Source organism: Heterodontus francisci, chromosome 6 (genome assembly GCF_036365525.1).
Source record: "Heterodontus francisci isolate sHetFra1 chromosome 6, sHetFra1.hap1, whole genome shotgun sequence".
Lineage (NCBI taxonomy): Eukaryota > Metazoa > Chordata > Chondrichthyes > Heterodontiformes > Heterodontidae > Heterodontus > Heterodontus francisci.
Window position 1 is genome coordinate 52,656,181 of NC_090376.1, and position 16,407 is coordinate 52,672,587.

General features: G+C 41.4%; 1 protein-coding gene across 7 annotated transcripts in view; it reads right to left on the reverse strand.

Moving 5' to 3' along the window:
* The window catches only part of ift88 (intraflagellar transport 88 homolog), a 171,149-nt gene that overhangs the window by 47,233 nt on the left and 107,509 nt on the right, over positions 1–16,407 (reverse strand). For all 7 annotated transcript variants that reach the window (XM_068033663.1, XM_068033661.1, XM_068033665.1 and 4 more), the window contains 4 exons: positions 15,199–15,285; positions 11,783–11,969; positions 5,023–5,131; positions 342–492 (listed from right to left, as the gene is read on the reverse strand). In XM_068033663.1, coding sequence (XP_067889764.1) covers positions 342–492; positions 5,023–5,131; positions 11,783–11,969; positions 15,199–15,285 — 534 coding nt within the window. The remainder of the gene's footprint in view (positions 1–341; positions 493–5,022; positions 5,132–11,782; positions 11,970–15,198; positions 15,286–16,407) is intronic.

Consider the following 16,407-nt stretch of genomic DNA (forward strand, 5'->3'; position numbering starts at 1 on the left):
GGGGGGGGTGGTGGTTATGGGGACCATGGGGAGAGAACAGGTCACTGCTCAGATGGCAACAGGCACCAAAGCCTGTGTGGGCTGGTGGACGTTCATAGTGACGCAGGTGTTTGCAGGGCTCCTGATAGTTAAGTGCCCTACCTGTGACCCTGCATACCCTGACAGGGTCAGTGTTAGAAGGCATTTCTGGCCACAATCCTCACTGCTAGTATCATATATGCTGAGCAATTTTGGGGCCCACACTTTTAACTTGATCATTCACTGACACTACTGGTTTAGTAACTGGTTATAAACAGGCCTCAGATGAACTAGTTTCTGTTTTTCCATTGCTGGTTGAGTACCTCATAATAGTACTGGAAGGCCTGGGACTTGTCTCCCTCATTGTCGTACAGGTCCCCTAATTTAGCAAGTGCCTGTGGGTCAGTGGGGGCAACACTAATTAACTGCATGAGCCACTCAATGGCTTGGGTTAGATCTTCCAACATTTCATATCTTAAACAATTGAGTCAAGGATCAGCTTTTCTTTCAAAGTGACAAGCTCTACTGTCACATGTGAATATATATCCCGTAGCAATGCTTTCAGTGTAGTTTGATATTATTGTCACTTTGAGTTGACTAAATAATACAGTAGCTGAGTTAAATGTCAACATAACGTAGCATTCATAGGCTACAATCTGGATGCTGCAATAAAATTATGTGAAGACAAGACAGCAATAAAAGTGGCACCAAGTAGCAACTGAGAATGAACAGCACAACAAGCAAACAATCAACAAGCAAAAAGTGACAAATACTAGAAATTAAAAATACCAGAAAATGCTGCAAACATTCAGCAAGTCAGTGAGCAAGAAAATTAATGAGATAGAAACATGGAACAATTGAGGTCACTGCTTATAAAAAGGCAGAGATGGGCCATTTGCAGAATACCAAGAGGGGCACAAAGGATTGCTCTGGGCTTATTCAAGGGAGATGAGAATCTGGAATATCTGCAGAAGAGTAGGATTGCAGAGAAGTATTGAGATACTTCTTCATCACTTCTCTGCCATCCTATTCTGCCACAGATGTGAGGAGAAAAGATAAGTTAATGTTTCAGGGTCAACTCTTCATCAGAACTGAAAAAATGTTAAAAGATGAATAGAATAAAAGGGGGAGGAATGGCAACACATCCATCCCACATTGCTGCTAAGAAAATAGGAGCTAGTTTGCCATCTTTAATTTCTCTTCGCTTAGGTACTTTATCCTACATCATTACTTATTCGCTGCCATTCTACTCTTCTGCAGACGTTCCAGACTCCAATTCTCCTTAATAAGCCCTGAGCAACCCTTTGTGCTTCTCTTGGCATTCTGCAAAGGGCCTGTTGCTACCTCTTTATAAGCAACTACCTAAATTGCTCCATTCTTCTCCTTCATCTAACTTCCTGCCGAACTACCCACCCGGGCTAACCCATCTCATCCAACTCATTCCACTCACCACTATGTCGTTGGACTCTACCAATCATCACCAATGCATTTTCCTCCAGAATGTCCACTCACTCATGAATAAGGCTTTGCCATGCACAACCTTATTGTAGATGATTGTATTAACATGCTGCTTTTGATTGAAACTTGGTTCACGGGTGACGACACCTTTCCCCTTACTGAAACCTCTTCCCTCAGAATAAGAGGTATTCCATTTAGGACAGAGATGAGGAGGAATTTCTTCACTCAGAGGGTGGTGAATCTTTGGAATTCTCTGCCCCAGAGGGCTGTGGAGGCTCAGTCATTGAGTATGTTCAAAACAGAGATCGATGGATTTCGAGTTATTAAAAATATCAAAGGATATGTGCGGGAAAATGGCATTGAAGTAGCAGCCATGATCTAGTTGAATGGCAGAGCAGGCTCCAGGGGTCGAATGGCCTACTCCTGTTGCTATTTCCTGTGTTCCCCTTGCTATACCTTCTACTACCTGCCCCAACCTATTTATGCTTTCAGCCACCAAGATCCACACTCTCAAATTCCCTCCCTAAACCCCTCCAGCTCTACACCTCCCTCTTTTCTTTTAAGACTCTCCTTAAAACCTATCTTTTATGTTGGAGTGACAAAGACGGCAAAAAAAATATGACAAATGTGAAGGCTGGTGGGATGAAAGTTGAGAACAAGGGTTATCAATCACAGTTAGTGTGCAGGTGGAATGAAAGAAGATGATTTGGAAATGTGAAAGGTAATTTTTAGTTCTAGTTTCACTATTTTATCTTTATGCTGCACAGTTCATGAACTCTCTAGGACATGGTTCCACCCTCATTCCTTCTTCCTGTTAACATTTTTGATCTCACCAGCTCCTTTGAACTCAAAATGGAACTACCACCTCTCTATTGCTAAAGCTATCCTCTAAAAAATACAAGCTTTTTTCATACAAAACACCTCCCCTACAAGAGAAATTTGAGGAGCTCCTCTTTGTTGTTATCTTCCCACAAGCAAAAATGTTAAGAGTGCCCAATTTGTCAGCTTCAGATCAAAACTTATACAAGTAAGATATTGAGAGATGATGTGATTGCGGTTTTTAGGATTCTAAAGGGACTAGATAATGCAGATCACCTTGTCCAGAATAGTAGAACCAGAGGACATTGCCTGTGTTTGAAGGGGGTAAATTCAAAACTAATCTGTAGAAACCTTATTTTATTGAGTCAATGATAAGTCTATGAAACAACAACTTGTATTTATATAGTCCCTTTAACATATCCCAAGGTGCTTCATAGGAGACTTGTCAAACAAAATTTGACACTGAGTCACATAAGGAGATGTTAGGGCAGATGACCAAAGAGACAGATTTTAAGGAGTGTCTTAAAGGTTCCCTAGGGAGACGGTGGAAGAAAATAATGAAAATGCTTTCAAATTAGATCGATTTCTTTCAGAAAATATTTTGGGACATCATTTATGAGTAATCTGAGACACAACATATGGTGAGTGTAGCATGCTTGGGAGGAACAGGTGACTTTGAGCATATGATTACCAAAGCTTTCCACTACTGCAGCGGGAGGGGGAAGGCAGAGGAATTTCCTCACCTTGTGTGAATCTGTTGCAGGTTAATTAATAGAAATAGATTGCCATGATTATTTTACAACTCAGTTCTTTCTGTACTGTGTGACTACCAAGATGGTGGAAGGGGAACTAGATGTACCTTGCTTTTTTTTTTAATCTCTCAATTCCTATGTTCCGATGAAATATCTTGTTCACCTGATTCCAGATGTGAGCAGTTTCATGTCTCATTTGGGGTTGCAGGCCTGGCGGGGGGGGCGGGGGGGGGGGGCGGGGCGGGGTTGGTGGTTTCCAAAACTGCAACAAGAAGCCTCTTGTGTGAAATGTTTGTTCAATAACTTTCTCATGTTGGCACTTCAGACACTGGATAACACCATGGTCAAAAACTAACATTTGGGTGGATTTAGGTGGTAAATATACAACAAATATCTAATTATGATCAGATGCTAAGGTGCTTCCATGGACATTAAAACTATTAAGAGGCAGAATCCAAGTTCTAAGGTGATCACCATGTCCTCATGCCAGGAAGTAAAAATACTATTTATCAACACTAATAATTGGTTGTAGTAGTCTACAGTTCAGTTCACTTCAGTTCCATTCAAAGAATGTAGACTCTTAGCCTTTCCTATACAGGCAAATTCAGCTTTTAAGTAAAGTTACCATTATTGTAGCAAAGGAATGTGATCTGGTCCTTGTTTTGTGCCCTGGAACAGCAGCTTCTCATGTCAGAGTTTTGTTTGCAAGACATCTCCATCACACAGCATTGATAATCATATGTGCAAAGTCACCTGTTCCTCCTAAACATTTACCATATACACTTACCATATACCATGAATCTATCTACTTCTACCATCTCATGAGGGTGCCAGTTCAACAGACATGCCACTCGTTCACTGAAACAATGGCGCCAACATTTATGGGAAGTGGGGACCATGTGGGAAGTGCAGGGAAAACCAGTCAAGACTGGTATGCTGAAGTCCTGCTAAATATAACAGCAGGGCCTCGTTATAATTTTTTTCTTCAGTTTTCTGCCGGGCAGGAAAAGCAGCAGCAGGAGGTTGCAGCCGGGAATCCTTGGGAGCAGTCCCCAGCAATTGCGATTTCTGGGCCAGCTGGAGATTGGGAGGAGGGGGGCTGAGGGTGTCAGCTGCGATCACCAGTCAGGCGAGTGATCAGGGCTTAGGGGGGTGTCGCCAATCACAATAGGCTAGAAAGAGACTGCAATAGGCAGCAGGGAGGCTAAAGGCTTCCTTGAGGAACCACAGTATACTCCTGCATCTCCTAACCGACCAGGTATGCTATAAAAAGCACTTAACATCTGGAACTGGCAGCACCTAACTTCCTTTTGCTGCTGGGATTCCCAAGCCCTGAAAAACCCAACTGGCAGCAGTAAGATTGTAATCAGGCTCCCAATTGTGGGAGACCTGCATACCTTGCAAGCTGCCATCATAAATACAGTAATGGGCATACACATTGGGTTGGGGATGCATTCCCTGTTAAAGGTTTAACCTCCCCATCTCCAGCTGTCATGACTGGGAGGATGGATGTTTAATACCAAGGCCCACGTTTCCACAGATTTGTTTTGAATTTACCTGCCGCCGCTGCCCCCTCCACCAACACCCCCAGCTTCAAGGGCAGGCCATGTTCTCTGGTTCTACTGTTCTGGACAAGGTAAAACAGATTTCCAACAGATTATCTAGCCATAATCTCAATATCGCTTGTGGGACCCTGTTGTGCACATTTTGGCTGCTGCATTTCCCTACACTACAACTATGACTATGCTTTAAAAAGTACTTAATTGGCTGTGAAGGGTTTTGAGTTATCCTGAGGTTATGAAAGGTGTTACATAAGTTGAAGTTCTTTCTTATCACAGTAGGCAATTCGTTTACCCACTAAGCCATCAGGGAATCTACAAGGTTTTCCCAAAATACTAATGCAAACATCGTTTGGTGAAAATTCCATAGCTGTTCAAATGAAGCCTCTACAGTCTCAAAGATTTGGAAAGGATACAGATTTGCAATCTGGTACATAACTTGAGCACTGTTCCTCATGATTGCATGCAGCTTCAAGAAACAATCCAAAGCTTCCTCCAGTCTATTCAACTTCTTGTAAGTAAGACCTGGATTTAAAAAGTACAAGAATGTAAAGTAGCAGCAAACTGGCAAAGAGCATTGGAGCATTATTGCGTGATACTATGAAATGGTGAGATGAAGCGATAATGTTAGTCTTAGTCATAGAGAGATACAGCACTGAAACAGGTCCTTTGGCTCACCGAGTCTGTGCCGACCATCAACCACCCATTTATACTAATCCTACATTAATCCCATATTCCCTACCATCCCTCAATTCTCCTACCACCTACCTACACTAGGGGCAATTTACAATGGCCAATTTACCTATCAACCTGCAAGTCTTTGGCTGTGGGAGGAAACCGGAGCACCCGGCGGAAACCCACGTGGTCACAGGGAGAACTTGCAAACTCCGCACAGGCAGTACCCAGAACCGAACCCGGGTCGCTGGAGCTGTCTGAATCTATCTCATGATAAGGATTTGTGCCTGTAAGCCTCACACCATAAAGTCCCAAATCTTAACTGCATCATTTTTGAAAGGTGCAAAGCAAACACCATGTGATTTTTGCAGAGAGGGAGAGTCATGCATGGATCACTTACAGACACCTCTTAGAGGTCATTCACAGCTACATGAGTGGAACTCGGAAAGAAAGTCAGCCTCCCTTCCCACTGGGGAAGGATGGGCTATGACACAGGAGATGACCCAGTTGGTGAAAAGAGGGGGGAAAAAAAGTGCTATCCTCAAAATTACATCATGTTATAAAGCCATTATAGCCAAAGACTATGGACGATTGCGAATTCTCCAACAATGGCATCTGATTTTCCCTCTGTGACTATGTGGAAGCATCAGCCCTCCACTTCCCAAATGGTTTGGTACTTTATTACCAGAGAAAATTTGTTGGACCAAACTTATATCCCATCACTCTGTGCACTAGTTTGTTAAACATTCTGTGTTGCCTAATCAAAATTTGTTAACATTTATATCCTTGTGTATTGGTGGCTAAACACTTGTTTTGATATAGATTGGATCCAGTTTGTCTTTTATTAAAAAGTGCGATATGTCCCGATTGTTGGTGCACACAGTTGCAATAGGATTTTCACCAGGTCCATATTAAATATTCCAAAGGTTAATGGCTGATAGGGAGACAAAAAATACATGGTAAAGGAGCTTCCACATTAATGACAGACAGACAGATGCTTATTCACATTTACCACAGAACACTGTGATCAGATTCAAGATCCAGTCATTTGCCTTAAGAATTTCTAATACAAATAGAAATCAATAAAATATATGTCATGGAGAAACTCAAATAATTACAAGTCTATAGTGTGACTAATTTAGATGGAATACAGTCTCAAAACTTCAAGGAAAAGACAGGCAGAACGGAAAAGGAGGAGGAATAGCCCTGATATTAGAGGATGATGTAAAGACAGTAGTGAGAAAGGATCTTGGCTCAGATGAATAGGAAGTAGAATCAGTATGGGTGGCAATTAGGAATACCTAGGGTCAGAAAACACTGGTGGGAGTAGTTTATAGGCTTCCCTGATTGGCAAAGGTGGTCTGGAAGATGAGTTTGTAGAATGGTTTTAGAAACGTAGAAACATAGGAAAACAGAAGCAGGAGTAGGCCATTCGGCCCTTCGAACCTGCTCCGCCATTCAATATGATCATGGCTGATCATCCAAACTCAGTAACCTGTTCCCGCTTTCTCCCCAAATCCCTTGATCCCATTATCCCTAAGAACTATATCTAACTCTTTCTTGAATATATTTAGTGATTTGGCCTCAACTGCTTTCCATGGTAGAGAATTCCACAGGTTCACCACTCTCTGGGTGGAAATCTCTCCTCATCTCCGTCCTAAAGGCTTAACCCTTATCCTTAGACTGTGACCCCTGGTTCCGCACTCCCCCGCCATCGGGAACATCCTTCCTGCATCTAGTCTGTCCAGTCCTGTTAGAATTTTGTAGATTTCTATGAGATCCCCTCTCATTCTTCTAAACTCCAGTGAATACAAGCCTAATCGACCCAATCTTTCTTCATATGTCAGTCCTGCCATCCCAGGAATCAGTCTGGTGAACCTTTGCTGCAGTCCCTCCATAGCAAAACATCCTTCCTCAGATAAGGAGACCAAAACTGCACTCAATACTCCAGATATGGTCTCTCCAAGGCCTTGCATAATTGCAGCGACATCCTTGCTCCTGTACTCGAATCCTCTTGCTATGAAGGCCAACATACCATTTTCCTTCTTAACTGCCTGCTGCACCTGCATGCTTACTTTCTGCGACTGGTGCACAAGGGCACCCAGGTCTCGCTGCACCTCCCCCTTTCCAATCAATCGCCGTTCAGATAATAATCTGCCTTTCTGTTTTTGCCACCAAAGTGGAAAACCTCACATTTATCCACATTATACTGCATCTGCCATGTATTTGCCCACTCACTCAACCTGTCCAAATCACACTGGAGCTTCTCTGCATCCTCTTCACAGCTCACACTCCCACCCAGCTTTGTGTCGTCTGCAAACTAGTATATATTACATTTAATTCCCTCATCTATATCATTAATATATATATATATATTGGAACAATACGCTGTGGAACCAACTAGGGATAAAGCTATTTGAGATCTAGTATTGTGCAATGAGGCAGAGTTAATTAGTAATTGTTTGACAATACAATTGAATTCCACATTAAGTTTGAAAGTGACATACCCCAGACCCAAACAAGAATCTTAAACTTGAACAAAGTCAATTACATAGGTATGAAGGGAGAGCTGGCTAAGATTGATTGGGTAAATACATTAAAAGTTATAGCACTAAATAAACAGTGGGAAACATTTAAAGAAATAATTCAAAATGTTCAACAAAAATACATCCCATTAAAAAACAAAAACTCAGCAAGAAAGATCCATTCGTGACTTACTAAGTAAGTTAAGGATAGTATTAGATTAAAAGAGGCTTATAACATGGCAAAGAATAGTGGTGAGCCTGAGGATTGGGAGTGTTTTGGAAACCAGCAAAAGGCCACCAAAAAGTTGATAAAGAGGGAAAAAATAGAATATCAGAGTAAACTAGCCAGGAATATAAAAAGATTGTAACAATCAGGGGAAAAAAATCAACTGGAGCAGTTTGGGTTAATTAAGGACAGCCAGCACAGATTTGTAAAAAGCAGATCATGCTTGACTAATCTAAACAAATTTTTTGATGAAGTAACAAAGAAAGTTGATGAACGGAATGCGGTGGATGTTGTCTATATGGAATTTAAGTAAGCATTCGACAAAGTACCACATAAAAGGTTGGTTAACAAAATTGAGGCTCATGGAATAGGAGTCAGCATCCAATTGGATAAAAAAACTGGCTCAAGGACAGAAAACAGCGAGTCATGGTAAATGGTTGTTTTTCAGACTGGAAGATGGTAGACAGTGGTGTTCCCCAAGGGTCAGAGCTAGGACCATTGTTTTTTTTGATATATATAAATGACTTGGATCTTGGTATACAGAGTAGAATTTCAAAATTTTCCGATGATACCAAACTTGGAGGTGTTGCAAACAGTGTAGATGATATGACCCACCTGCAATAGGACATGGATAGGCTAGTAGAATAGCCAAAGAAGTGGGAGATGAAATTTAATACAGACAAGTGTAGGGTGATGCATTTTGGCAGAAGGGATAGGGTGAGGCAATATAGACTTAATGGAACAGAGGGACCTTGGGGTGCATGTGCATCAATCTTTGAGGTGGCAGGGGATATTGAGAGAATCGTTAGCAAAATATATGGGATCTTGGGCTTCATAAATAAAGGAATTGAGTACAAAAGCAGGGAAGTTATTGTTAAATCTTTATAAAGCTCTGGTTAGGCCCCAACTAGAATACTGCATCCAGTTCTGGTCGCCACACTTTAGGAAGGATGTGAGGATCCCTGACAGGGTGTAAAAGAGATCTACCAGAATGGTTCCAGGGATGGAGGACTTTAGTTACAAGGTTAGGTTGAAAAATCTGGAATTGTTCTCCTTGGAGAAAAAGAGATTGAGGGGAGATTTGGTAGAGGTGTACAAGACTATGGCAGGCTTAGATAAGTTAGACAAGGAAAAATTGTTCCCATTAACTGATGGTACAAGGACTAGGGGATGTAGATTGAAGGCTTTGGGCAAGAAATGCAGGGGGGGAACGTGAGGAAGAACTTTTTTTTAACACAGTGAGTGGTAATGACCTGGAACTTGCTGCCCACGAGGGTGGTGGAAGTGGAGACAATCAATAATTTCAAAAGGAACTTGGATGGGCACTTGAAGGAAAGAAACTTGCAGGACTACGGAGATCAAGCGGGAGAGTGGGACTGTCTCCACTGATAGTTGGCATGGACTCGATGGGCCAAATGGCCTCCTTCTATGCTGTAAATGATTGAGAGCTTTTACACACATAAAAAAGGAGAGTATCTAAAGTAAACATTGGTCCCTTAGAGGTAGAGACAGGAAATGGCAGAGACGTTGAACAAATATTTTGTGTCTGTCTTCACAGCACAAGACACAAATTACATAGCAGAAATAGAGGTGTAATCAAGGGGCTAATAAGAGTGAGGAACTTAAAGTAAATAATATCAGTAGAGAAAAAGTATTGGAGAAAATTAAGGGACTAAAATCTGACAAATACCCAGGACATGAAGGCCTACATCTAAGGGTTTTAAAACAGGTTGGTGCAGAGATGTGCTGGCTATGATTTTCCAAAATCTCCTAGATTCTAAAATGGGGATCCCAGTGAATTAGAAGTTAACAAATGTAACACCACTATTCAAGAAAGTAGGTAGAGAGAGAAAACAAGGAACTACAGGCCAGTGAGGATTTCCAAAAGGCATTTGATAAGGTTAATACACAAGATAAGGGCTCACTGAGTTGGGGATAATATATTAGTAGAGATACAGGATTGGTTAACGGACAGGAAGTAGAGTAGGGATAAACGGGGCATTTTCAAGTTGGCAGGCTGTGACTAATGGAGTGCTGCAAGGATTAGCCCTGGGACCTCAGCTATTTACAATCTATATTAATGACCTAGACGACCAGACATCGAACAATGTATCTAAGTTTGCTGATGATACAAAGTTAGGTGGAAATGTAAGTTGTGAGGAGGACACATAGAGGCTGCAAAGAGATAGAAACAGGAGAAGTGAATGAGCAACAAGATGGCAGATGGTGTATAATGTGGGGAAGTGTGAGATTATTCACTTTGGTAGCAAGAATAGAAAAGCAGAATATTTTTAAAAGGCGTGAAACTTGTAAATGTAGATGTTCAAAGCAAGCATTTAGGAAGACAAATGGTGCATTGACCCTTATTGCAAGGGGATTGGAGTACAAAATAAGAAAGTCTTGTTACAATTGTACAAGGCTTTGGTGAGACCACACATGGATTACTATGTGCAGTTTTGGTCTCCATACTTAAGGAAGGATATACTTGCATTGAAGGCAGTACAACAAAGGTTCACTAGATTGATCCCTATGATGACAGGCTGAGTAAATTGGGTCTATAGTCTCTGGAGTTTAGAAGAACAAGAGGTGATCTCATTGAAACATACAAGATTCTGACGGGGCTTGATAGGGTAGACAGTGAAAAGTTGTTTTCCCTGGCTGGGAAATCTGGAACATGGGGGGCATAGTCAGGATAAGGGGGCGATCATTTAGGACTGAGATGAGGAACATTTCTTCACTCAAAGGGTTGTGAACCTTTGGAATTCTCTACCCCTGAAGGTTGTGGATGCTCCATCGCTGAATATATTTATGGCTGAGACAGATTTTTGGTCTCTCAGGAAATCAAGGGATATGGAGTGGGTGGGAAAGTGGAGGTGAGGCTGAGTATCAGCCATGATCGTACTGAATGGCGGAGTAGGCTCGAGGGGCCATGTGGTCTACTCTTCTATTTCTTATGCTCTTAAACTAATCAGAAAATAAGAGGAATTCGAGCAAATATTTTAGGAAATCCAGAAACACTGAAGTCACACAAGGACTGGAGGATAGTAAATATCCTGAAAGTCAAAAAGGAACTAAGACATAAACCCGCAAATTATAGACCAACTAGCCTAACATCTTTAGTAGGAAAAATGCATGAGCTCATTCAATGGAATACTGGAAATTCTCATCGAAAGAGTGCAGAAGCATTGAGGTAGTTGATTTAGAAACAATGGGTAATGCTTTATTTTCCAGCTGGAACTCTTTGATATATTGAGGAGGTAACTAAACTAATGGACGACGACCATCTGTAGATACATTATAACTTGGATTTTCAGAAGATATTTAATAATATTTAATAATAAGATGATAAATGAGGAAAATTTCATCTGGGTGCAATGGCTAGCACAAATCTGTTGTTCATATTATTCATAATGGCTTGGAGGAGAGTATATTTTGTGTTATCTTAATATGTTTTGCTTTTCACAATAGTATAAAATTTGCTCTAGTAGATACTGAGCCCAGGTGACAAAATATGAAGGAGATAAAAAGGTCTGAACGAGTTAAGCAGATGGGCATGTGCTTAGCAGAAAATGATAAGCTCTGAATGAATGAAATCACAGAACAATTCTAAATAAATAATGTACACTGAGTCAACTAAATGTTGCCATTCTTGGCATAAGAAGGGCACTAACGATATTAAAGGACTAATATTCAGAAGTCATAAGATTTCCCATTATCAGTAAGTTAAATAGACGCTCAACTGCAACTCACCCAAGTTATAGAGTGCCTCAGTAAAAGAAGAATCATTCCGCAGGGCTTCTTTATAAAACTCTGCGGCTTTCTCATAGTCACCACGTGCAAAGACACAATTTCCTTTATTTGTCAATGCTGCTGGATTATATCGATCAGCACTCATAGCAAGATCTGCGTATCGGTCTGCAAGTCCAAAATCATTTTCCTGCACAAATCCAATGAAAATTAATTCTGCTTTGCATGGCCAACTTTCAGTTTTCTCGTATTTACTTCTCACGCAATTACAGGAGATTCACCAAAGCCTTGTTTCAAACAGAAGGCATTAGTACAAAAAAGTAACATTTTGCACTATAGTCACAACAGAAAAATATGTGCAGGTTCAAAACTTCCTCATTATAGATCATGTTAATTCATGCTTTTATTTATTAAATTTCCCACAAAAATGCCCAAATTTTAAATAAGACTGTCCAGCTATTTAAACTCAGTATTCTACACTGAACCAATCCCACTAACTCTTGGTTAGGGTAAGTAGGAGAGACTAATTCCTCTCTACATAAGTATATTTCCTGCACTAGCTGATTATTGAGAAACATCATTGGTGACAGTAGAAACTTTCAACTATAATTATTCTACCCTCTTTATACAATGATGATGGTGAAGACAAGACTGAAGGCATGAAGATGGGTAAACATAAATTAAAAGATTTTGAACTCACATTATCTACCTCTTCAGTTGGAAAAATGTGTTCCATTTTGGAATCTTCAGGGTTTTTTTGTTTTTATATAAAGACATTTTAAATTTAAAAATACATCAAGAATTGAACCTGGCATAAAAACAGAAAATGCTGGAAATACTCAACAAGTCTGGCAGCATCTGTGGAGAGAGAAACAGAGTTAACATTTCAGGTCTGCAACCTTTCTGATGAAAGGTCACAGACCTGAAATGTTGGGCTGAATTTTCCTAGTCCCATGGCGGCAAGCTTGGAGGTGGCGATCCGGAAAAGTAGGGAGGGAGGAGCATCGGGACGGCCCTCGATGCATTCCCATCGCAGAGGAACTTTCATGGGGTGGATGGACACCCAGATTCGCTGCCCGCACCATCGAGGCAGGCAGCCAATTTACATACTTAAGGCTCCAATTAGGGGCAATTTTGCCGGTGGCGGAATGGACTCTCCCTCCCACCGCGTACAGAGGCTGCTCATTCATTGGAGGCGGCCTCCCTGCGGTAGTCCGGGGGCCTATCAGAGCCAGAGGCTCCAGCCCCCGGAGAGGAAGCCGCGGGCATGAAAGGCAGCCCCTGCGGCCCCAACAATCCAACAGGATGGGGTTTCCCCCGCCAAGTTATCTACCACTTTCCCTCCTCTGATTTATTAATTTAATTTTACGCCTCTGAGGCATATGTTGAGATGCCCTCGAGGTCTCCTATCTGCCTCAGAAGTGCCCACCTCTCTCAGTCGGACTGCTGAGGACTGCGAGCGCAGAGGCGGCCAATCAAGAGGCCCCTTCTGGGAATACTGCTGAGCCACTCTCGCTGCTGACAAGTGGGGGCTTGGGACGCCCATTTGGTCCCAACATTGAGGCCCAAAGCGCGCAGGAAATGTTTTTATTATTCATTCACGGGATATGGGCATCACTGGCTAGGACAGCATTTATTGCCCATCCGTAATTGCCCTTCAGAAGGTGGTGGTGATCCGCCTTCTTGGACCACTGCAGTCCATGTGTGGTAGGTATACCCACAGTGCTGTTAGGAAGGGAGTTCCAGGATTTTGACCCAGCGACAGTGAAGGAACGGCGATATAGTTCCAAGTCAGGATGGTGTGTGGCTTGGAGGGGAACATGCAGGTGGTGGTGTTCCCATGCAACTGCTGCCCTGGTCATTCTAGTTGGTAGAGGTTGCGTGTTTGGAAGGTGCTGTCGAAGGAGCCTTGGCGCGCTGCTGCAGTGCATCTTGTAGATGATGCATCGGTGGTGCAGGGAGTGAATGTTTGTGGATGGGGTGCCAAACAAGCAGGCTGCTTTGTCCTGAATGGTGTCGAGTTTCTTGAGTGTTGTTGGGACTGACCTGCTCTTGTAGCCACGGTATCTATGGGGCTACTCCAGTTCAGTTTCTGGTCAATGGTAGCCCCTAGGATGTTGATAGTGGGGGATTCAACTATCGTAATGCCATTGAATGTCATAGGGAGATGATTAGATTCTCTCTTGTTTGAGATAGTCATTGCCTGGCATCTGGAGATTGTCCAGGTCTTGCTGCATTTCTACATGGACTGCTTCAGTATCTGAGGAGTCGCGAATTGTGCTTAACATTGTGCAATCATCAGCGAATATCCCCACTTCTGACCTTATGATGGAGGGAAGGTCATTGATGACGCAGATGAAGATGGTTGAGCTTAGGACACTACCCTGAGAAACTCCTGCAGTGACGTCCTGGAGCTGAGATGATTGATCTCCGACCACCACAACCATCTTCCTTTGTGCTAGGTATGACTTCAACCAGTGAAGAGTTTGCCCGATTCCCATTGACTCCAGTTGTTAGGGCTCCTTGATGCCATACATGGTCAAATGCTGCCTTGATGTTAAGGACAGTCATTCTCACCTTACCTCTTGAGTTCAGCTCTTTTGTCCATGTTTGAACCAAGGCTATAATGAGGTCCAGAGCTGAGTGGCCCTGGTGGAACGCAAACTGAGAATCACTGAGCAGGTTATTGCTAAGCAAGTGCCGCTTGATAACGCTGTCAACGACGCCTTCCATCACTTTACTGATGATCGAAAGTAGACTAATGGGGTGGTAATTGGCCAGGTTGGGTTTACCCTGCTTTTTGTGTACAGGACATATCTGGGCAATTTCCCACATTGCTGAGTAGATGCCAGTGTTGTAGCTGTACTGGAACAGCTTGGCTAGGTGCACAGCAAATTCTGGAGCATACGTCTTCAGTACTATTGCCGGAATGTTGTCAGGGCCCTTGGCCTTTGCAGTATCCAGTGCCTCCAGTCGTTCTGCCCCTTAACTCTGTTTCTCTCTCCACAGATGCTGCCAGACCTGCTGAGTATTTCCAGCATTTTCTGTTTTTATTTCATATTTCCAGCATCCGTAGTATTTTGCTTTTGTATTATTGAGTCTGGGATCTTCTTTGTCTATGTGGATCAGCACAATACCAGGTGATATACTTAATCACTGAGCAAACTGGTAGCATTCTATAGTTTTAATAAAAGAACAATGAGATTTTATTTGGTAAGTGAATTAACAGGGAAAAAAAACCTATAATACACCAACTGATAAATGTTGGAATTCCAAATGTGGAGTTGCAAGAACCATGCACAGATGCTTCCATATATGAACCATGGAAAAATCATTTCAAATCTGACAAGTTTGTGTATTGCGTCTACTAATAAGAAATGCCATAATTATGAAATATTGCAATATTCTTCAACACCTACCAAAAAGTAAAGGAAAGAGAGATTTGTTGCAGCTGCACTCTTAACCCTGCTATCCTTCTTCTCAAACATTTTCAGAGTCTCCACAGCCTACAAACCAAAAGTGGCAATATATTAATTTAATATAAGAAATGAGAAACCGGGTCTGATAATTGAAAAGATTCATTTTATTTCTGATCAAAGAGTAAACCCTGAATTCCATCTATGTGAAATACAATCTTAGTGCTTAAAAAAAGTTTAATATAAATTGAATAATGACTGCATTAGAATAGGGATGAAAACACACATGTGCCAGATTACAAACATTTAAAACTATATCAATATCAAATATAACATCACACATAAAACTGTTCAGTTTACAGGTCTTGAAAGAATATTCTCATGCATAACACAGTTTCACTCTGCTACTTTCAGTTGTATTCTTCCATGTTCCCCTTGCTTCCCCCCACCCATCCCCACCAATCTGTAAGAATAGGCAGTCTCCATTTACTTTTCAAATTTTAGCTATCTACTAAAGTTATCTGTTGGTATACTAAGATGGGAAGGAAGATAGTGATTGACTAAACTGTCTGGCCTTGAGATTATGCTATGGGAAACAAGCAAACAAAAGCTTAATGCATTTGTCTGAAATGCCTGTCTTTGCTATTTTATCTGGAGCATCAATCCATTGAAAATAACTTGACGCTACTGCTAAAAATCGGAGGCAGTAGTTAAGCACCATACATTTATATCCCACTGACTCATTGTATTTCTGTAAACCAAATTAGAATTGTATTTCTTTGAAGCCCAGTACTAAAATAAAACTAACATTAAGAGAGAGAGAGGCATGGACTAAGATAAAACTAACATTATTTCTAAGATCACATCTAATGCTAATCTATAGTAGACTATAACTTTTACAGCAAATGTTGGAAATTGAAAAGGCCAGACTTGTTAGCTGGAATTCCAGCACATTATTTGAGAAATAAAACAAACATTAATAATAACAAAAATGCGAATTTTTAAATTTCTGAAAATATGATTTGAGAATTACTGCATAGCCAAAACAAAAATTAGACTACATTATGGAAACAAAAAGCTAGACTAAAACTAAACAAAAGCAGAATGCTTAAAATGATTTCTAGGACTGAAACAACAGTCCTATAGATGTGAAATGTGACATTTTATGGAGTCTATCTAGGTGGATGCATGGGTCCTTAGGATACAAGGTAC